Genomic DNA, 18712 nt, shown 5'->3' with positions numbered 1-18712 from the left:
CTCATCGACGGCAAATCGACCAGCTACGTGGTCGCGGCTACGTCCAGAGATTGTGCGCGATAATTTCGGGGGGGAAGAGATAAGACGTTTCTGCGGCGAGCAGCCGATCGTGCGAAAAAATTATTAGTCATCGGTCGCGTCACCGCCGTCGGTGGACAACAGGAAAAGAACATGCCCGATCGAAACGAGAAGAATAGTACGAAGAAGACAGGGGAACTTTAGAGTCGAGTTGTGTGTGCGTGTGTGTGTGTGTATGTGTGTGTCAGATGGTTGATTCGTTGGGGGGAAATTAAAAAGATTTGTTCGCGTGGACCGAGAGACTATGCTTTCCGTTTCGAAAATTCCACGACAAAAGGACGCCTAAAAAATATATATATATATATATTTATATATATGTATATGTTATGTATATGAACGTGTATAAATATAGATATATATAGATGCTCGATCACCGAAAGCTTATTTTTTTTTGTTTCATGTGTTAAACGTTTTTGCTACGTGGTACGCGTGTAATAAATTACCTAACTTCCGTGAAAAGGTTTCGTCCTGTTAAAAGGATTATCCGTTAGAGCGCAGCCTACCGTTTCTCTCTCGCCAACCGACGACGATGTACATATACATATACATACATGTATAAAGGTATTCATAAATTAGAGCTCCTTATATTATATATATATATATATATATATTACCTTTTAAATTATCGATTAATTAATAGTAATGTTAGTATATACAGGTACAGGTCTCGTATAGTTTGCAGTCGTGTCGTCACTGGTTATTGTTGTTACTGTTGTTCGATCGTCGCGTTTCACCGCTCGTTGTTCCTCGCGCGTCCGCGAACTCGCTGCTGGCGGGTGCCGACAATGTCCGCCGCGGTTTCACTTTCAGTGGCCCTAGCTCGATTCGCGTAGAAAATGGTACCGTGACACCGCGCGGAAGAAAGGGAACGCGCGATCTTTTCGTCGCGTCGTCGACGGGCAACGGTGCCTGGGACTCGAACGGGTCCCAGAGAGATTGGCTCCACTCCCCTCGGGATCGTACTCCCGGCACGCGAGATATAGAAGCGCGAAGCCACTCGCTTAGCCGAACGACGGAAGTTATTCGTGGAAGCGTGTAGCGATTTGTATATATATATACATATGCATATATATATATATATATATATATATATACGAGTAGAAAAAAGTAACGGAGTGCCGCGTCGTTACGGTACCTTTTCCTAAGCGTCGCTTTCGAACGTACCGTGGAAGGATAATCGAGAAGCTCGAACGACTTTGGTCTGTTCTCCCCCGGACACCTCTAACCGGGCGCTATTCGCGCAACGCGAACGTCAGCGCGCGACGACACGAGGCGGCATTAGAAAAAGCCTATCGTCTCGTTTCGTCCCTTATTATGTTTCGTCTAGTCCCGCAATCCCGGATTCGTCTTCGTTGGTGGTGCTACCATAGAAAAAATATAGAAACGAGTATTTACAAGGAAGGAACTTTGTGTTTACGCTCGTAGCTGGAATCCCCCGTCGATTCGTCCACCGACGGATCAACGGTACGGTAAAAGTAACCGGCGCCGGAGAAGAGTGCTCCGCTTGAAAGCATTGTAATTCCTTCGCGTGATAACAATATTAACCAAGCAACAATATTTATAACAACCACGGATTACCTTTTTGTTGCACGTGAATCTCACTCGTTTTTCGATCGCGTTCCGCGATCACGCACCCCCTCCCCCCCCCCCGCCCACCCCCACCGTCTCTACGCACCCCTGCCCGTTTATACAGTGTTAATTACACGCTAGCATGCGACGCGGACGAAATGAAGAAATGCACGGCTCCCGGGAACGTTGGCCGCGCGCGACCCGTGAAAAGGGAAGCGCCCCGCGAGTGTGTGTATACGTCTCGCGTTCTCACTGCCACCCCGCGAGGGTGGCGCCGTTCTCGTGTGTCGTGAGCAACTCGTTTACTATTCCACGGCTGGATTTAGCGCTGGAGCGAAAGGGCTCATACCCCTGTCCTTAGGTGCACTCGATTATGTGTGGCTGGGAGGTCTCTATGACGCTCGGCCTGCCCACGGAGTTCTCCAGGTTGTGGAGCGACGTGGAGTGCGGCCCGTGGCCGGAGCCGTGCCTCTCGTAGTTGTCGATGTGCTCCAGCTCGCACTCCTTCGGCATGTTACCTGCGGACGACAGAACGGTCCCCTTTAAGATCGCTGTACCGCCCTTGGCGGCGATCGATCGCTCTATTTGTAGTCGCCGCGCAGAGGCTGCGACGGAGAAACGTCCCGGGGGTGGCACCCCTCGGTGACACTTACCGACGCTCATGTCAGGCCCGTACTCGTAATAGGTCGGCGAGCCCACCGCCGCGGCTAGCGCCAGTTCGTCCTCGATGTTGTTCGGCCTGCAACTGGTCGTCTTCCAGTGGGTCCTCAGGCCGCTCGCGCTTATATACTTCTTGTCGCAGCCTTGGCAGGTGTAGGGCCTCTCGTTCGTGTGTAACCTCTTGTGCAGCTTCAGATGAACGAACTGGGTGAACTTGGCGGGACACAGGTCGCAGGCGTAGGGCTTTTGGCCGGAATGCAGTCTCAGGTGGGTCTTTAGGTTCGAGGTCGAGCTGAATCTCTTCTTGCAGATTTCACACTGGTGCGGTTTCTCGCCTGTAACAGTTCGCATTCTCTCGTTAGTCTCCGCTTTGGGATAGATATCTGTGCAGCAGGGTCAGTGGTGCATTTAACGAAGGCCCCCCAGGCTCTACGTTTAAAACAAATTGGCTTCAATATATTCTAAAGCCGGGAATACACCGGAAAGCTAAGCTAAGCTACGTTTTAAAAAAATTAGCTTCGATACATTCTTATGGAACTGTTTCCACTAAAAGCAAAGCTAAAACATTGCATAGCATAGCATAGCTTAACATAGCTTAGCATAGCATAGCTTAGCATAGCATAGCATAGCATAGCATAGCATAGCTTAGCATAGCATAGCATAGCATAGCTTAGCATAGCATAGCTTAGCATAGCACAGCTTAGCATAGCATAGCTTAGCATAGCTTAGCATAGCATAGCATAGCATAGCATAGCATAGCATAGCATAGCATAGCATAGCTTAGCATAGCTTAGCATAGCATAGCATAGCATAGCATAGCATAGCATAGCATAGCTTAGCATAGCTTAGCATAGCTTAGCATAGCTTAGCATAGCTTAGCATAGCATAGCTTAGCTTAGCATAGCTTAGCATAGCTTAGCATAGCATAGCATAGCATAGCTTAGCATAGCATAGCTTAGCATAGCTTAGCATAGCTTAGCATAGCTTAGCATAGCATAGCATAGCTTAGCATAGCATAGCATAGCATAGCATAGCTTAGCATAGCATAGCATAGCATAGCATAGCATAGCTTAGCATAGCATAGCTTAGCAAAGCATAGCTTAGCATAGCATAGCATAGCATAGCATAGCATAGCATAACATAACATAACATAGCTTAGCTTAGCTTTCCGGTGGATTCCCGGCTTTAGTCCGTTTTTAGTAAACTACCTCTTCAATTTCCCGAGAAATGGGCTCCTCGGAACGTTTGCCACTTTGACCCTTTTTCTTAAATCTGCCACCGAGCAAGGTTAAACGGGATATACGCGGTTCGCTCACCGGTGTGCACGAGATGATGCTTCTGCAGATGGGCCAGCTGGGTGAAGCTCTTGGTGCAGACGTTGCACTTGAACGGCCTCTCGCCGGAGTGCGTCCTCAGGTGCACCTTGAGGTTGGACAGCTGGCCGAAGGTCTTGCAGCAGACGTTGCACTCGTAGTGCATTTTCCCGTCCTTCTTCTTCAACGGGTAGGGCAGAGACCGGTAGCCCCTGGACCCTTGGGAGTTCGGGCTTAGGGAGCCGCTCTGCGAGCAGCCGTGGTCGTCCGGGGACAGGGAGCTGGCCGGCGAGTACCGGCTCATCGACGACGAGTTCGCGTGGATGGTCAGGCCCGGGTGGTGGCCCAGGTGGAGATTGTGCGTGCCGGCGATCAACGCCTGGTTGGTGTCGATCTGCATCGTCGACGAGGTGGGCAGCTGGTGGCTGCTGGTGGCAGCCTCCAGCCTCCTGCCATCTGCCCTCTCGTAGACCACGTTGCCGCTCGGGGTCGGCGAGTAGGCGGTGCAGTTGATGGACAACGGCGCCACGTTGTGGTGCAGCGAGCCGTTCTGGTGATAGATACCGTACGGGTAGGACGAGGGCGATTGGATCGGCGAGATCGGCGAGACGCTCTGATTGCTACTCGCGGTGGAGCCGGGATATACAGGGCTGGACTCGATCTGGCATCCCCCGGAGCTCGAGTAGAGGATCGTAGGGGTGGACGCGCTCGCTGGGTTCGCCGAGGGCGACGGACTCTTGGTCTTCCTCTTGGGTAGGCAGCTACTGGTCGTGGTGGATGAATGAAGTTGGCTGGTGGACGTGAGTATCGTGCTGGACGATAGCACGCTGGCGCTCGTGTGATGATTGTTCGCGTTGCTGGACGAATGTATGTTCCCCGGGTGGGACTGTAACAGGTTAGGGCCGGTGCTGGAATGGAGGTTGCCGTTGCTCGAGTGGAGGCTACCCGTGCTTGAGTGCAGGTTGCTCGTCGGGCTCTGCATCGGCAGGGAGCTGTTGCCGCTGGTGGAATTCACGCACGTGTCCGCCTGCATCGGCAGGTTCGAGCTGGAGTCCGGGCTGCAGGGCAGAATGTTCCCGTAACGGTGGGACTTCTTGTAGGAGTAAGCCATCTCCGTGGGGCTGGACGGCGGTGGAGTGACAGAGTCCACGTGCGTCTGGTGATGGATATGATGGTGTTGATGGTGCTGCTGGGCCCCGCTGTGGTGGTGATTGTGACTGTTGTTGTTGTTGTCGGTGCTGCTGCGCAGGAGGATGTTCTCTAGGATGGAGCTGCTAGGAGTGGTGAGATAGCCTGGCCTCCCGGAAACGGGCAAGGCACCCTTCACCTCGGACTCGTAGAATGGCTTGGGAGCCTTCTCTTGGATCTCGTCCTCGTTCATCGTCGACAGAACCGCGTTCTTCTGCAGAATTATAGGGGACACCGGCTTCTGAAGCTCCGGGGTCACCGCTCTGCTGGACAGCTCCTGATCTTTCTCCTTCCCGTTGCCGTCCAGGCCCTTCGACGTCTGAAAGTTGCCGTAGGTCTTGGTGATCTTGATCTTCACCTTCCTGTACTCGTTCTTCGCCGCCGCATTGTCCTGCTTCAGCACCTCGTTGCTGCACACCGACGTTTTCGCGTTCTTGCTGAAGTCCAGCACGTAGTTGTTCTCCGAGTCGGACTCGCTGCTCTCTTCCGGGGGCGTGAGGATCTCGTCGTGATAGCCGTTGGAATGATAGCCCTCGTCCGATCTGACGGAGCCGTCCGTCGGTGTCATCTGGGAGCGTCTCTCGTAGATCGACGAGTCCTTCAGGGGCGACACCGCGTCCACGCTGGGCGGGATCTCGCTCGGCAACGCCGACTGTTGCACTTGTTGCCCTGAAACGACGCGGACACCCGTATAAACTATATTCAAACGAGACGCTTACGAGCGCCCAGCGAAGTGGCACACTTACGTATTCTCTGAAGCATCAGCTCGCCCGTCAACGGATAGTTCAGCCTCTCCGCGAATTCTCGGCAATACCACACCAGCAGCTCTTGGTTCGGTAGTATCGGCTTGATTGTGTAAAAATAAATGTTCATCTGAAAGGGAAGGGGACGATCCAGATGAGATATCGACCTGACGACAGGCTGCGAGCGAACGGTAAACGTCGGCTAGCCGTGAACTCCACTCACCTTATACTGGCATGCTATTAGGTTCTGCGATTCGGACGAATAAGCCGGGTTTACGTAACGCATCCAATTTGACTTCTGCACGTCATAACCGTCGATGTAATAGAACAGCTCGTTGTTCTTGTACACCTACCGATGGAAGCGTGCGTTTTAGGCAACCAAGCGACATTATCATCCGGCGCGAGGCATTTCAACGCAGAGAGAAGGGGCAAGGTTGGCTTGGCACCCGCCGAGACAAATCACAGACTAAATCCCCGACGTTCGTAGCGGTCGAGCCAGCGACCGGCTAGGAAACGTCGGCGATTTAGTAGGGAGAATCGAGAGGGAACCAAGGCTCCTCTATCGTAACTCATCAATTCGTTACGAGGCATCAATGGCTTCGCGGGTTTCGCTTTAAGGCTCGCTAGATCGGTTGAAACCAGTTTCTGGTCTTTGCAGGCTTCTTCCTCCATCCTTGCTCTTTCCCTTTCCGTCTTCTTTTCGTTTTTCCCCTCTCGCAGCGAGAGCGAGAGAGGGGCCTGATGATAAGCAGCGCTCTCGGGACAAATGCCTCGCGATTTTTCAATAGCCGGTTAAATGATTCTCACCCTCCAGAAGTACTTCCGGTTCGCGTCGGCCGGCACCGAGTCCTTGGTGTACACCTGGCCCACCAGAGGCCCGAACCGCGTCCCTTTGGGGATGTAACTTGTGCTCCAAACTCCCAGAACCTGCGCACACAGGGAACCATCTCTTACAATCAGCGTTTGCCGCCCGAGTGTCCTTCCATTCGAGAACATGACAGGATGAAAGGGGCGCGTTTCCTCCGCACTTTAAATGCCTATCCGAAGCCGAGCCTCCCAGAACTGAAATACTACGGGATGTTTCCGTCGATTCAGCCGCGGTTGGGGAATCCACGTCATATCAAACAGTTTTGTTCGCCGGATATTCTTAGTGGGTTCATCTATTCTCGCGTTCAGAATCCTTGTTTGCGCTCGCGGATGGATCGTCGCGAACACGGCGATATCGTTCCGGATGGAATCTTGCATATTTAAAGAGGCAGGAGATTAAAGGACACCTATGTCTGTTCTTAGCCGCGGTGACTCGAGTTCGGGGAGCTCTCTTGGAGATTGAATTCTTTACGGTTGCATCGACGCGTCAACCAGTTTATTACTCGGATAGAATCGGTGAGAAAATCGAGGGGGGAGCTGCTCGATCGTCGGTAACGAACGCGTAACTTATCGTTAGAGAAATTTTGATAGTTCTCGCGACTCTCACCAAGGAGGTCTCGAGAAATGATTCTTTGGCGGGGGAACGTACATCGTTGAGGGCCTGAGAAGGTTTGAGGACCAAATTTCTCGGCAGGGATGCCTCCGCACGATTGGTATCGCCTGACGATGCCGCCACATCCGGCACCAAATACACGGCATGCTGCTCGAATTCCTCTTCCCTCAAGGTCGCGTGATCCCACTCGCTGGCCTCCATCCTTCACTGCACAGAAATTCAGAGAAAAAAGAGATCGTTAGTCTATGGACGTGCCGGTAACTCCCCGCCGCAAGCGTGCCGAACGAACATCGAATTCATTGGGAATCGCCTGGCTCGAGGACCGGACGCGCATTTAAACACCGTTATCACCGGGTCGTTCGATATGAGTCTATCGCGCGTCAGAGCTCCGTTACTTTCCAGCCCCGTCGCGTCTCGTCCCAAACGAATTTCCCAGCGCGGGGGAAAGCGTTGCTATTAGAATCGGGATAGAAGTGCTACCTGTGCATAGCGACGCTGGAAAACGCGTGGCGTTATAAATAGTCCGGATTCCTCTGAATCGATACGATCAATATCAGCAGCCGTTAACTCGGAAACGGTTCAAAGTAGTCCCGGCACGTTCCACGTGCGTCCGCGACTGCTTTATCGAAAAAAACTAGGTGGGGTGAGAAGAAAAACTGTTCCGCACCCTCGGAATCCCTAGATCCGTCCGTCATCGATTCCTATTCGCCTTTGTTTACTTTCCCGCGGGCGATCCGGTCATGCGATACGCGAGAATCGCGTTTTTCCTTCCCCCTGAACCGGCGATGGTGCAACACTTTAACACCGCGAAAGTGAAACCCGTCCACGCATTGATCGACTGCAGGGGCGGGAGGGGAGGGGGACGGGGCATAAACTCCGAAGTCCGCCCGCCGCCTCGCACCCCCGCCGGCCCACCCTCCCGCCGAGGGTTTTCGCTACTCGTTGAATTTCCATTTCCGTGGAAATCGCACGCTACCAGCTCGTTCACCATTCGTTAACTTTCCGCGTAACTTTTTGCTTCTGGCCGGCCATACCGCACGCCCCCACCCCCCGTCCACCCTGCGATTAAGAGGATTTTTCTTTCTGCCCTGGAATTTCCACGTCCCACTCGATCCGCGTTTCGCCGGTTTATCGGTGAATGACGCTCGCCGTTGTGCTCGAGTTTCCCCCCCGTTTCTTCCCCTACCTGCATGGGGGGTTCGTTGTTTCCCTTTCACCGCTGGGACCTGCTTGTGCTCTGTGTTTCGCGTCTTTGGGAGGCCTGAAAGGTTTCTGCGGCGATTAAGGTTCCGCGATACTCGATCAATGTCCCATCTGCGTTCTTTTGATAGCTTAAGGTGGAATATCCTTTCGGTTGGAGATCACATCGACAACGATTCGCTCGAGGGGGGTTGGATCTGGGTAGCGCACAGGGCACCGGTGCTAACTTTTGGAGAACGATCGTTGCACTCGCAGTGTGCAGGGCTGAAGCTGCTAAGGGAATCGATTCCCTTGGAGGGCACGCAGAGCGTCTTGCCCGTGTCAACAGCATCGATCTTCACCCCCGAAATCCCCGGAATACAGGACGAAACGGTTAACGCGAGCGAGCGGTGCGGAGTGTTTAAACGTTTCACGCTCTGTACTCACGCCTCTTGGTGCATCGGTTCGCGACCTGCTAGTCGACGAATGTCCCGCACCCCGTTCCTTCGTCTGCGTTGTGCTGTCGCGGCTGATTGCGCCCCCGCTCGCACGGGGAGGGGGTGGGAGGGATGCTTTTTCGAGGAAAAGGATTCTCCGTGCCCTTCTCTTACGTGATCCTGTGGTTTCTCAAGGAGATCGGCATCCCGACGACTCTGGGGACACTCGGGAGCCTCGGCTGGCCTCGCGTTGAGGGATGAAACACGCCGGCTTTCCTCAACATTTATTTGAAAATGTCCCTTCGGCAGGGGGGGTGAAATTTCGACGTCGATAAGGCCGATCGCTGTCGGCCCACAGGCGGTCCTCAGCCACCTACGCGACGCCTATCGATTATCAGGACATCGGGGGAAAAAGAAATTGGGGATCGGCGCTGCCGTTGCACCCGACTCGATCAACCACCGACACTCTCCCTTTTCGCTGTTTATCAACAGCTATCGCACGGAAGGTTCGACGCGGTTCCACCGTCCCTCCGGCTCGCACCTGCTACTTCCACCCTCCCCCCTCCCCCGTTGCGTTTGCTATTGTCCGCGCGGTGTTCCACCGCGGCTACGTCGCTCGATCGAGGAGAAACTATCCGGGAAGCACCGTTTCTTCTATCCTGTGCACACGCGAACCCACTTCCACGGCACTTCTTCACCTCTTTCCGCCTCGCGGCCCCTCCTCCACCACCACCCCCCCCCCGGTTTTTACTTTCCTCGGGTTTAAAAACCGCTCGCGCGTTGAGACCGGGGAGAGAACGGTCGGCAGACGGTACCGAACGATTTCGATTCCCTTCGATGGAAGCCGCCGCCGTCCGCGCGCCGCCGGCGAAGCTTCTCTGTCCCAGCGTTTCCGTTAACCACGGGGGATGATCTCGCGGTCGAGCGGCGAACGCAAGCACGCCGTTGGTCGCGGTGCCGATCGCTGTCCAACACAAACCATCTACCCTCGGCGAAGGGTTAATATTCCTCGGTAGCTGCACTGGTTCGCGAGAGGCCCGACACGCGTTCCCGTAATTTCGCGTAACTCAACCCTTTTCCGAGGGTGGTCTCCGCCTTGGGGTCTCTTTGGATGGCACACGCAGAGCAGTGTGTGGAACTCGGGTAGACCTGACCTAGCCCAACGCGAGTCGGCTTGGCTCGTCCTCCCCCTGCGTCGGTATTGGTCGCTGGCTATCCCTCTCTCTCTCTCCCTCTCCCTCTCTCTCTCTGTCTCTCTCTCCCTCGCCCCGTGTCGCTGGGTCTCTCTCTCCCTCTGGCGAACACGGACGCGGTGGTGTGCCAGCAAAGCTGCCAGACCAGAGCAGAGGTGGTGCATTTCTCTGCGCTGCGCTTTCGATCGACCCGTTGCCAGAGGTTCCCTCCTCTCCTTTCCCCCCTTCTGCCTCACACCCCCGCCACCTCCGGCCACCGCGCTCCCTCACCCTCTCTATCTCACCGTCTCCCTTCCCGCTACTTTTCTCCCTTCTCCGCTCTCGCATCTCTCTCCCTTCCTGCCCTCCGTCCTCCCGACCGTCGTTCCCATCGCTCTTCCCTCCTTTTCCCTCTTCGCCGGTTCACCCTTTCCAACCTGGCGCCACTCGTGCATTTCCCTCTTCCGTCCTGCTCGCGTCCCACCGCGTTTCCTCTCCTCTCCCTCGCGCGCGCTCTCGTTACCCCTTTCAACCCCTCCAAGCTACTCTACAGCGCGTGCAACCGTGTCCCCTTCTCCTTCTTCTTTTCTCTCGGCTACTCTCCCTCCCTCCCTCCCTCTGTTTCTCGCCCTCTGTTCCTCCCGTCCTCGGATTTTCCATGCTGCCTGCTGTGTCTCTGTTCTCGTCGATGCCGGCAGGGTGCATGCGCCGATCGCTTCTAAGTTTAATTCTTCGGTTAACTTCTCGCGATCGTAAGATGCTCGCGCGCGCGCTCGTCGTCATGGAAAATAAGTCGCAGGCTCGTACACACCTTCGCACTATCTGTCGCGTCGATTCGCGCGAGAGCGTTTAGGCTCGAGGTATCGCGCTGCAAGACGCTCGCACCCTTAGAAAGACGATTTAGTTTCGGCGGGGGTGGTTTATGTAACGGGTAGAATCGATCGGGCGAGGGGGACGGGCGACCGAATGATCTAAGAACAGAAGATACTACTACGCTGTGTGCAAATTAGACGCGCAGAATATTTAGGGGAGCAGCGCTTCGAGCTACCCTTCCCGCGTTTAATGCGATTCGCGCGAAGTACTGTCTCCGAATCCGTTGCACGCCCCATTACAGGGAGAATCCTTATCGTCACTGTTATCGAAGAACAATTTCTTTCTGGTCTGGTAAATTTTCAAGCCAGACGGCCGTCTACAAAAATCCTTCGGCGCTTCTCTCCCGTCCTTGTTTACTTCTCCTTTGAGCACGCGCTTTTTCCACGGCGCGTCCCTCTCGCACGGTCTCTCCTCGTCCGTTGTCCTCTCGCAACCCCTTTATGGGGACGTGCATTTAACCCCAGCGCCACCCTTTGCCCACTACTCCCAACCCTCCTTTCCCATTCACGGCTCGGCGCATACACCGATCACGTACGAGCCGCGTGAATGTAAATCGGCCCAAATCGATCCAGACTGGTCTAGAATCCAAAGACCTCGATGATTTTCCCTCTCAAACGATCCACCCTGCAATAGGCGAGCCAGCGTTACCTGGGTGCTCCAAACGAGCTTCTATATTAGAGAAGTAACGCTCGCTCCCGTAGGAGAGCCCCGACCGGGAACTCTCAATTGGAAATTGATAAGTGACGTTCGTTTCCCACCACTTGTTCCCCGGCATCGTCCGTTCCGACGCACCGGGCACGTGGTGTCCCGCTGGCCCGGAGTCACGGCTACTCGAGATCGGTAACCCCGTTCACTTGCCTCTCTTTCCATCCAAAGCCTCTAAAGCGAGTCTAGGGGACCATCGACACCTCGAAACAGAGGCGTACAAGAGGGGAAGGTCGTCGAACCTCGACGGTTCCTAATCCCGAAGACCGGTCCCATTCGCGATGTTACGCGAACGAAATCCGCCGCGCGCACAAAGGGCCGATGTTCGCCGCGAGATAATACCGTCCGTTCGCTCCGTGACGCCACGGCCGTTCACCGTGAATACCTGCCTGTATTAACCGGCGTAAACACTTAAGGTCTGCGCACACATATTCGTGTCAGTTCCGTGGTCGTAGAAGGTATCGGTTGCTTGTTTTCGAATGGAGCAGCGCGCGCTTGTCAGTTCCGTGAAATTCGACGGTCTCTCCGTACCCGTCAGGTCCGGGCCGTGAGGATCAGTGTTGAAAAATAGCGTTTGCGTGCTTTACAGTGGAGCGGAACCCCTATCCGTTCAGCGAGACTAAAATTTGGTTGCCAACGATATTTGGGCAGGTGGACTGACGGAGTCCTGAAATCACGGAAAGGTGGAAGGGACGACCCTTTTTTATGATCGTGGAAGGTTCTCGGGTCGAAGCTCTCGCACCACGCGCTTCGGGGGTCCTAAACCCTAGAGTCAGAAAGACAAGGACAGCAATAGGCCACTCAGTAATGAAAATGTGAATTTCTATAATTAAGGGGAACAAGCCATTTTTAAGAATTTTTTTCAGGAATAATTTACAGTTTTCATAAAAAAATTCATTACCTACCTTTAGTACGCTGTCTTAAGAGACTATACAAAAAATAAATGAATAGGAAAATATCCATAAATTTTATTATATTAATTAATCTACTAGAACCCCCACGCGAGCTGGTCGAAGCTATAACTATGGAACAGCAGGTCCGAAATCAAATTTCATTTCTTTATTATAAACTATACGAGTGTAGTTTCCGTTGTACGTACCGATTTCTTAAACAAATTATTTTTGTAAAAATGGTGCGCTTCAGAAGAAAAGTTTCGGAAATCCGCGAATAAGATGGACAGTTTTTCGAGCGTATTTCAAAAACTTTGTTTCCAATAAAAGAATCCGTACGTACAACGCAAATTACACTCATATAGTTTATAACAAAAAAATGAAATTTGATTTCGGACCTGCTGTTCCATAGTTATACCTTCGACCAGCTCGAGTGGGGGGAGTCCAGAAGATAATTAATATATTAAAATTTATAGATGTTTTTCTATTTATTTATTTTTTGTATAGTCTCTTAAGACAGCGTACTAAAGGTAGGTAATAATTTTTTTTATGAAAACTGTAAATTATTCCTGAAAAAAATTCTTATAAGTGGCTTGCTTTTCCAGCCCTCACAGTGGTGTTCCCCCTTAATATTAGATCTCCGTACAAATACCACCAATGGATTGCTGGAGTTTTCGCAATGAAAATTATACCAAACATGATATAATTCTGATCGTTATTAACGATTGTAATGAAAAGAGTTTTGTATTTGAATTTTGCGCGGTAAACTTTAGAGCGTTTTCACACGGCGATACATGTTTCGCGATAGGTGTCGATCAATTGTTCTTCAATAAAAAATATCGTCTCGTGCCCCAAACGTTTTTTAAGAAAATATTTCTTTGAAAGAATGCGTGAGACTGAAGCGTTATCTATTTGGATTTTACACAAAAGATTGGGTTCATCCCAGAAACAACATTAGACACGAAAAGGGAAGCGGGTGGATGAGATTGTATAGATTAAAATGTACTTTTACATTAATAATTAGCAGTGGATTGCTGATGTCGAGGAAAGCATCCGTTCACAGAAAACCAGATGTTTTATTATGTACCAGCATTGGAGTAAAACTTACTTAAATCTACCTACTTAAGGGTGTGTTCTGGTCCGATGGGCCAAAAAAATAGATTTTTTTTCTTCATTTTCTACACGTACAATATATGGGTGATACGTGTGCAAAAGGATTTTTTCCAATTCGTATTATTTGCAGAGCTACAGGGTACAGAATAGGTAGATTTTGTTCCTGCAAGTGTATTTCGGCAAAGTTTCGGCGGACTGTTCTTTCTGGGGGTGGGGGTGTACACTTCCGTGTCTTTTAAAACACAAAAATCGACCATTTGGTTACAAAGAGACCGTTACTCTCCTAGGTCACCTTTCTGTCTAAATTGTACGCAAAACTTTAAACGCGTTTTTCTCGAAACCATGTTTTTCGAAACGGCGACCATGATATTTCAAGATCGGCTGGACCAACTCGGTCCAAGTTTTGCATATATTATCAGCACACATGTGGCTATCGTCCCTACCAGAATTATGATAAAATATTTTGTTTTTAAACTTTCACAGACCTTTAAACTTGAAAAATTGTGCGAAAATCGAAATTTAATTTTCAAACCGCCGCCATTTGCTGAATTTTCAATATTTTTTTATCATTCTGGCAGGAACGATAGCCACGGGCATACAGATAAAGAATCTCTTTCCATTTTTTGTTATAGATCACTAGAACGAGCCCAATCATGGGCACCGTGACACCATGTTTTTTTCACCATTATTTTAAAGCAGTCAACTGCGTTTGATTTTAATTTCTTTCCATTGACAAAATTTGTAAGGGTAGTTCAAGCATCAATAAACATGTAGCAATAAACTAAATAACAATAAAATTGATGGGTTGTTTGTAAAAAAAATGCGAAATAACACTGCGAAAACGCCTCGTCAGACCAGAATACCCCCTTAAGGGATTTTTAAATTTTCATTACAAGTACAGGAAAAAAGTGGAAAAAGCGACCATCATTATTTTCTTCGCTATTCCGACCAATCGCGATTTTTTTCAAAACGACGAAATACACCTACTAAGGAACCTGATACTTCTAGCTTCTAAAAAAGAATCACGTCGTGTGGACCAATTTTAAAAATGTCATTCTGTTTTGAGGGGTGTAAAAACACTTTTGCCACCTGCTGACTGAAAGAACTGTACAGCAGGCTTGCAGAAACGGCTGAATCGGGACTGACCGAGCCAGAGCAGGCCTCCCGCACGGTTGTCAGTGAAATTAGGGACACCGCGCGGGCACGAAACGGATACGGAACAGGCACGGAACGGACATGTGTGCGCGGACCTTTAAAGAGCCGCGCGCGGCAGACGTTCGGCGGGTGTCCCGCAATTAAAGAAGATCGAGTCGCCTAAACGAGCGCCACAGGTTGCGAGAGGAGTGGCCGAAAGGCTCACCTGAACCGTCGCACGTGGCGAGGGGAGAGCGCAGCCCACGGGGGAAGCGTAACAACGGCGACAGAGGAGTATGGAAATTTTCTACGGCGCGCTCAATGACCCGGCAAAAATATTCACCGAGCCGATGCGCCGATGAGCCATCGCAGTGTATCGACTCGCAATAATTCACTCGGCGCTGTTCCTGAAATTAATAGAATATCATGCCGGCCCCGGGTGATTTATTCGTAATTCGCTGGCAACGCCTCCGCCGGGCGAAATTAAATTTCGCAGTAGTAATTGCGCTTTATCAGTGGCCCGCCACGGTCCGTCTCTCTTCCGCGCTGTTTCTTCCCCCTCTCTCTCGCCCCGGAATAAAACAATCCCGGCTTTAATGCCGCCGCGCGTGCGAAATTTAACGGCACGCCGCTCAGCCTCCTCCACCCCCCCCCCGGGGCGGAAATTTGAAAGTAATTAAACTCGACCGGCCCGTAAACACTGCCCCGGGGCCAGCTCTTTACAGGGAAAGTCGACGGGGTTCCTCTGCTGTCCGGCAGCTGTATTCGTTGTCGATTTTCCGTGGCCGCTGCAACAGCGACTCGCGCAGGGTATGTGGGTGAGGTCGTTGACCCCGCGGTGAATTCGCCTGGCGGGATTTCGTGGACGGCCCCGCCGAAATTTCACTTTTCGACGGGGACAGGCGCGGAGCCGCACCGCCCGGCGAGCCTCGCGAATTTCCACCAGCAGCCGAGCCCTCCTAGCGAAAGAAGTTTCCGCGTGAATCGCCGGCGACTACTAACCCAGATACGTTCCCGGGTCGTCGATCTTTTCCCTTCCTCGGAGGAGCGACTGTACCAGATATATTAATTTCCTTCGGCCTCGCTGTTTCTCGCGGGGATCCATCAGCCTCGGCTAAGATCGACAGGATCTCGGGCGGTGACTTCTACGGCAGGGATTTTCGCCTCGCGATCGGTACCGTAAACTGGGGGAACATTGGCATGTTTTTTGGAACATTTTGCTTTAATTTTCATATTATTATCTGCCCTACCACTAAATTTTAGAAAGTCTAGGAATCCGCTACCCTCCAGAAATCGGATTACAGATTTTCAAATTTTCAGTTCTAGTCAAAGCTTCAAATCAAGGAAATTAAACTAAATCAATCTAATTTCTAAATTTGACCACCCCCACTTTAGGGAATAAACTAAATTTTAGAAAGTCTAGGAATCCGCTACCCTCCAGAAATCGGATTCCAGATTTTCAAATTTTCTGTTCTAGTCAAAGCTTCAAATCAAGGAAATTAAACTAAATCAATCAATTTACTAAATTTGACCACCCCCACTTTAGGGAATAAACTAAATTTTTAGAAAGTCTAGGAATCCGCTACCCTCCAGAAATCGGATTACAGATTTTCAAATCTTCAGTTCTAGTCAAAGCTTCAAATCAAGCAAATTAAACTCAATCAATCAAATTACTAAATTTGACCACTCCCACTTTAGGGAATAAACTAAATTTTTAGAAAGTCTAGGAATCCGCTACCCTCCAGAAATCGGATTCCAGATTTTCAAATTTTCAGTTCTAGTCAAAGCTTCAAATCAAGGAAATTAAACTAAATCAATCTAATTTCTAAATTTGACCACCCCCACTTTAGGGAATAAACTAAATTTTTAGAAAGTCTAGGAATCCGCTACCCTCCAGAAATCGGATTCCAGATTTTCAAATTTTTCAATTTTATTATTAATTTTTAATCCATGCTTATAATTAGAGTACATTTTATATTGTATTAAAACACCCAGAAAAACTATATATTTGTATTAAATCTATCTAATATTCTTCTTTAGGTATAACGAAGGAGTTTTTTTATTGTAATAATAATTAAAATTATCTAACTAATATAAATCATTATTACAATAAATAATTTATATAATGAGATTTTCATATTATTATGAAAATGAACATTTTTTCATTTGCTTTAAGTATCCTATCATAACATTGCATCTTTTGTGAACGCACTACAAATGTCAAAATGCATAAAATTTGCGTCTTTATCCTTCTTTAATACATGTTAAATACCTGCCGATGTTACCCCGTTACCTGGCTAACATTGCCACATCAAATATAAATAGCACTAAAAAGTTAAAATTGTATTACATCTGAACTCACATTAACACTTAAATTTGTTTCTTTTTACGTTCAATGTACTTTATATTTTATTCTTCTTATTTCACTATTTTTTTTTTCTTAATCAATATTTTAAAATTTGTTTTAGGTATCCTATTATAACATTGCATCGTTTATGATGTTAACACAAGTGCGAAAATGTATAAAATTTCTTCCCTTCTTAATAGATGCTAAGTAGATGCCAATGTCACCCCTTACTGCCAATGTTCCCCCCGTTTACGGTACGTCACCGCAGGTTGCTCCGTCTGTGTCATTGATTTACTCCCAGGTTACTTTTCAGCGGCGATAGAAAGGGAAATTAAAGGCCGCCGATCCTTTGTCGCCGCGACAGCGGGCGACGAGAGCAGAACGCTGTCGCGAGTTTCTAATCAGAGAGGCGTAATAGCCGCGGCGAGTAGAAAACCGAATGTGAACCGGAAATGCCGCCTCCATGGCGCCCATTCGAATCGAACCGCTCGCATGGCGAGCGCAAGGTGCTTTACCTCGCCGGCGCTACACTCCGGTAACTGTTACTTTAGAGGATAACGGGGCACACGCGTGTCCGCGTGTTTATCACGCCGATTGCGTGTGCACAGGGGCTTCGGGGAATAACGGCTCGAAATTTGTCCAGAGCACATAGCCGCCCGAAATGCCCGGCCCGGGGTGTTTACGAATTTCATCTACGCCTCGAGGAATTTGCTCGGCGATGGTTCGACGAACTCGCGCCCGCTCCGGGGCCGGGATTCTGGAAAAATTCCCCAGGAGGGTGTTGAATCCCTCCCACGCCCCGTCGAGCCTGTCCCAAATTTTCGCGAGGGAACCGAGGTCCTCGCACGCGCCAGGCCGAAGTTTCGCGATAAGCGTTCGATTAACGGGAAAGGCAAGGGAGCGGGGGCTTCGAAGGTCAGAGGAATCGCGGAAGAGATGGTCGCATCAAATATTCATTCGGTGTTCTCGATGGTTAAGAAAGGTCTGGACGTTTTGTAAGAAGGTCGATGGTTCGCGCGAGTCGGCGAGGGTCGACGACCCTTAACGCTTTGAACCGGGACATGCGGCGCTCGAGCTTTTTGTAGAAAGTGCTGTTAACCCCGGCCGATCTCCAACTTTATATCATCCGGGCAGCGTGGTGGTGGCGTTCCGTTGACCGATTTGATTTTTCGCCGGTCGCCCTGCCGAACGAGACCCGGCCGATGCACCGTTCCACGGGGGAGCATGCGCGCCGGTCCCCTCGCGAAAATCAAAGTCCCGTTTCCGGCGCGTTTCTCGAGGCGCGCGTCTTTAAAGGCCGACGTACTCTCGGCTGGTAGCAAAATGTAAACCGGAAAAGCAACGAGCAAGTGAATTAGCGAAGTGAGCTCGCGATTGCCCTCCCCCTCCCTACCGCTGTTCTCCGGTCGGCGCGCCCCTTCCCTCCGGGCGCCCCCTCGCCACGACCGTCTCCTCCGTCTCCTCTCTTCGTCCTTCTTTCTGCTCGTTCACCGGCCACCTTCCATTCTCTCTCGCCACGGATCTGAAAGAAGGTCTCTGCCGGTCATTGTCCCACTTGGAGGTCTACTTGGACTTGGACTTGGACCACACCATAGGCATGGTGCGCTGAGTAACGAGGTTCCGATACCCCCATAGGGGACCCCCTTTTCCGCCTGTAGCCTCTACACGCAACACGTACGCGCGCAACTTCGCACACAGGGTCGGACGGAGACAGTGTTCGCCAGCGGTGAACGAACTTTAACGCACCCGTGCTCCCAGGTATGCGCGAAAAATCTTCCTAAACGAGCCACGCTCCTTCACCTGCCCCCTTCTACAACCCTGCCCCTCCCCT

At 50.7% G+C, this 18712-nt stretch overlaps 2 protein-coding genes across 5 annotated transcripts in view; one reads left to right on the top strand and one right to left on the bottom strand.

Moving 5' to 3' along the window:
* The window catches only part of LOC143377489 (protein FAM76A), a 38937-nt gene that overhangs the window by 8208 nt on the left and 12017 nt on the right, over positions 1-18712 (top strand). The gene's annotated exons all lie outside the window — the stretch shown is intronic.
* Positions 1759-9891, bottom strand: Blimp-1 (PR domain zinc finger protein 1). 4 transcript variants are annotated; one of them, XM_076829082.1, is made up of 8 exons: positions 9463-9891; positions 7026-7238; positions 6359-6478; positions 5775-5900; positions 5555-5681; positions 3624-5477; positions 2301-2642; positions 1759-2165 (listed from the first exon to the last, which is right to left on the bottom strand). In XM_076829082.1, exons 2-8 carry the CDS (start codon positions 7230-7232, stop codon positions 2005-2007), a joined length of 2937 nt encoding a protein of 978 aa, XP_076685197.1. In that variant the 5' UTR covers positions 7233-7238; positions 9463-9891; the 3' UTR covers positions 1759-2004. The 4 variants fall into 4 exon arrangements, with proteins under 4 accessions (XP_076685197.1, XP_076685195.1, XP_076685198.1 ...); XM_076829080.1 differs by lacking the exon at positions 9463-9891 and adding an exon at positions 8218-9204; XM_076829083.1 differs by lacking the exon at positions 9463-9891 and adding an exon at positions 8218-9204 and having other exon boundaries at positions 7068-7238.

This window comes from Andrena cerasifolii, chromosome 16 (assembly GCF_050908995.1).
Source record: "Andrena cerasifolii isolate SP2316 chromosome 16, iyAndCera1_principal, whole genome shotgun sequence".
Lineage (NCBI taxonomy): Eukaryota > Metazoa > Arthropoda > Insecta > Hymenoptera > Andrenidae > Andrena > Andrena cerasifolii.
The sequence above is the reverse complement of the archived record's forward strand: the minus strand, read 5'-3'. Positions and strand labels throughout refer to the sequence as shown.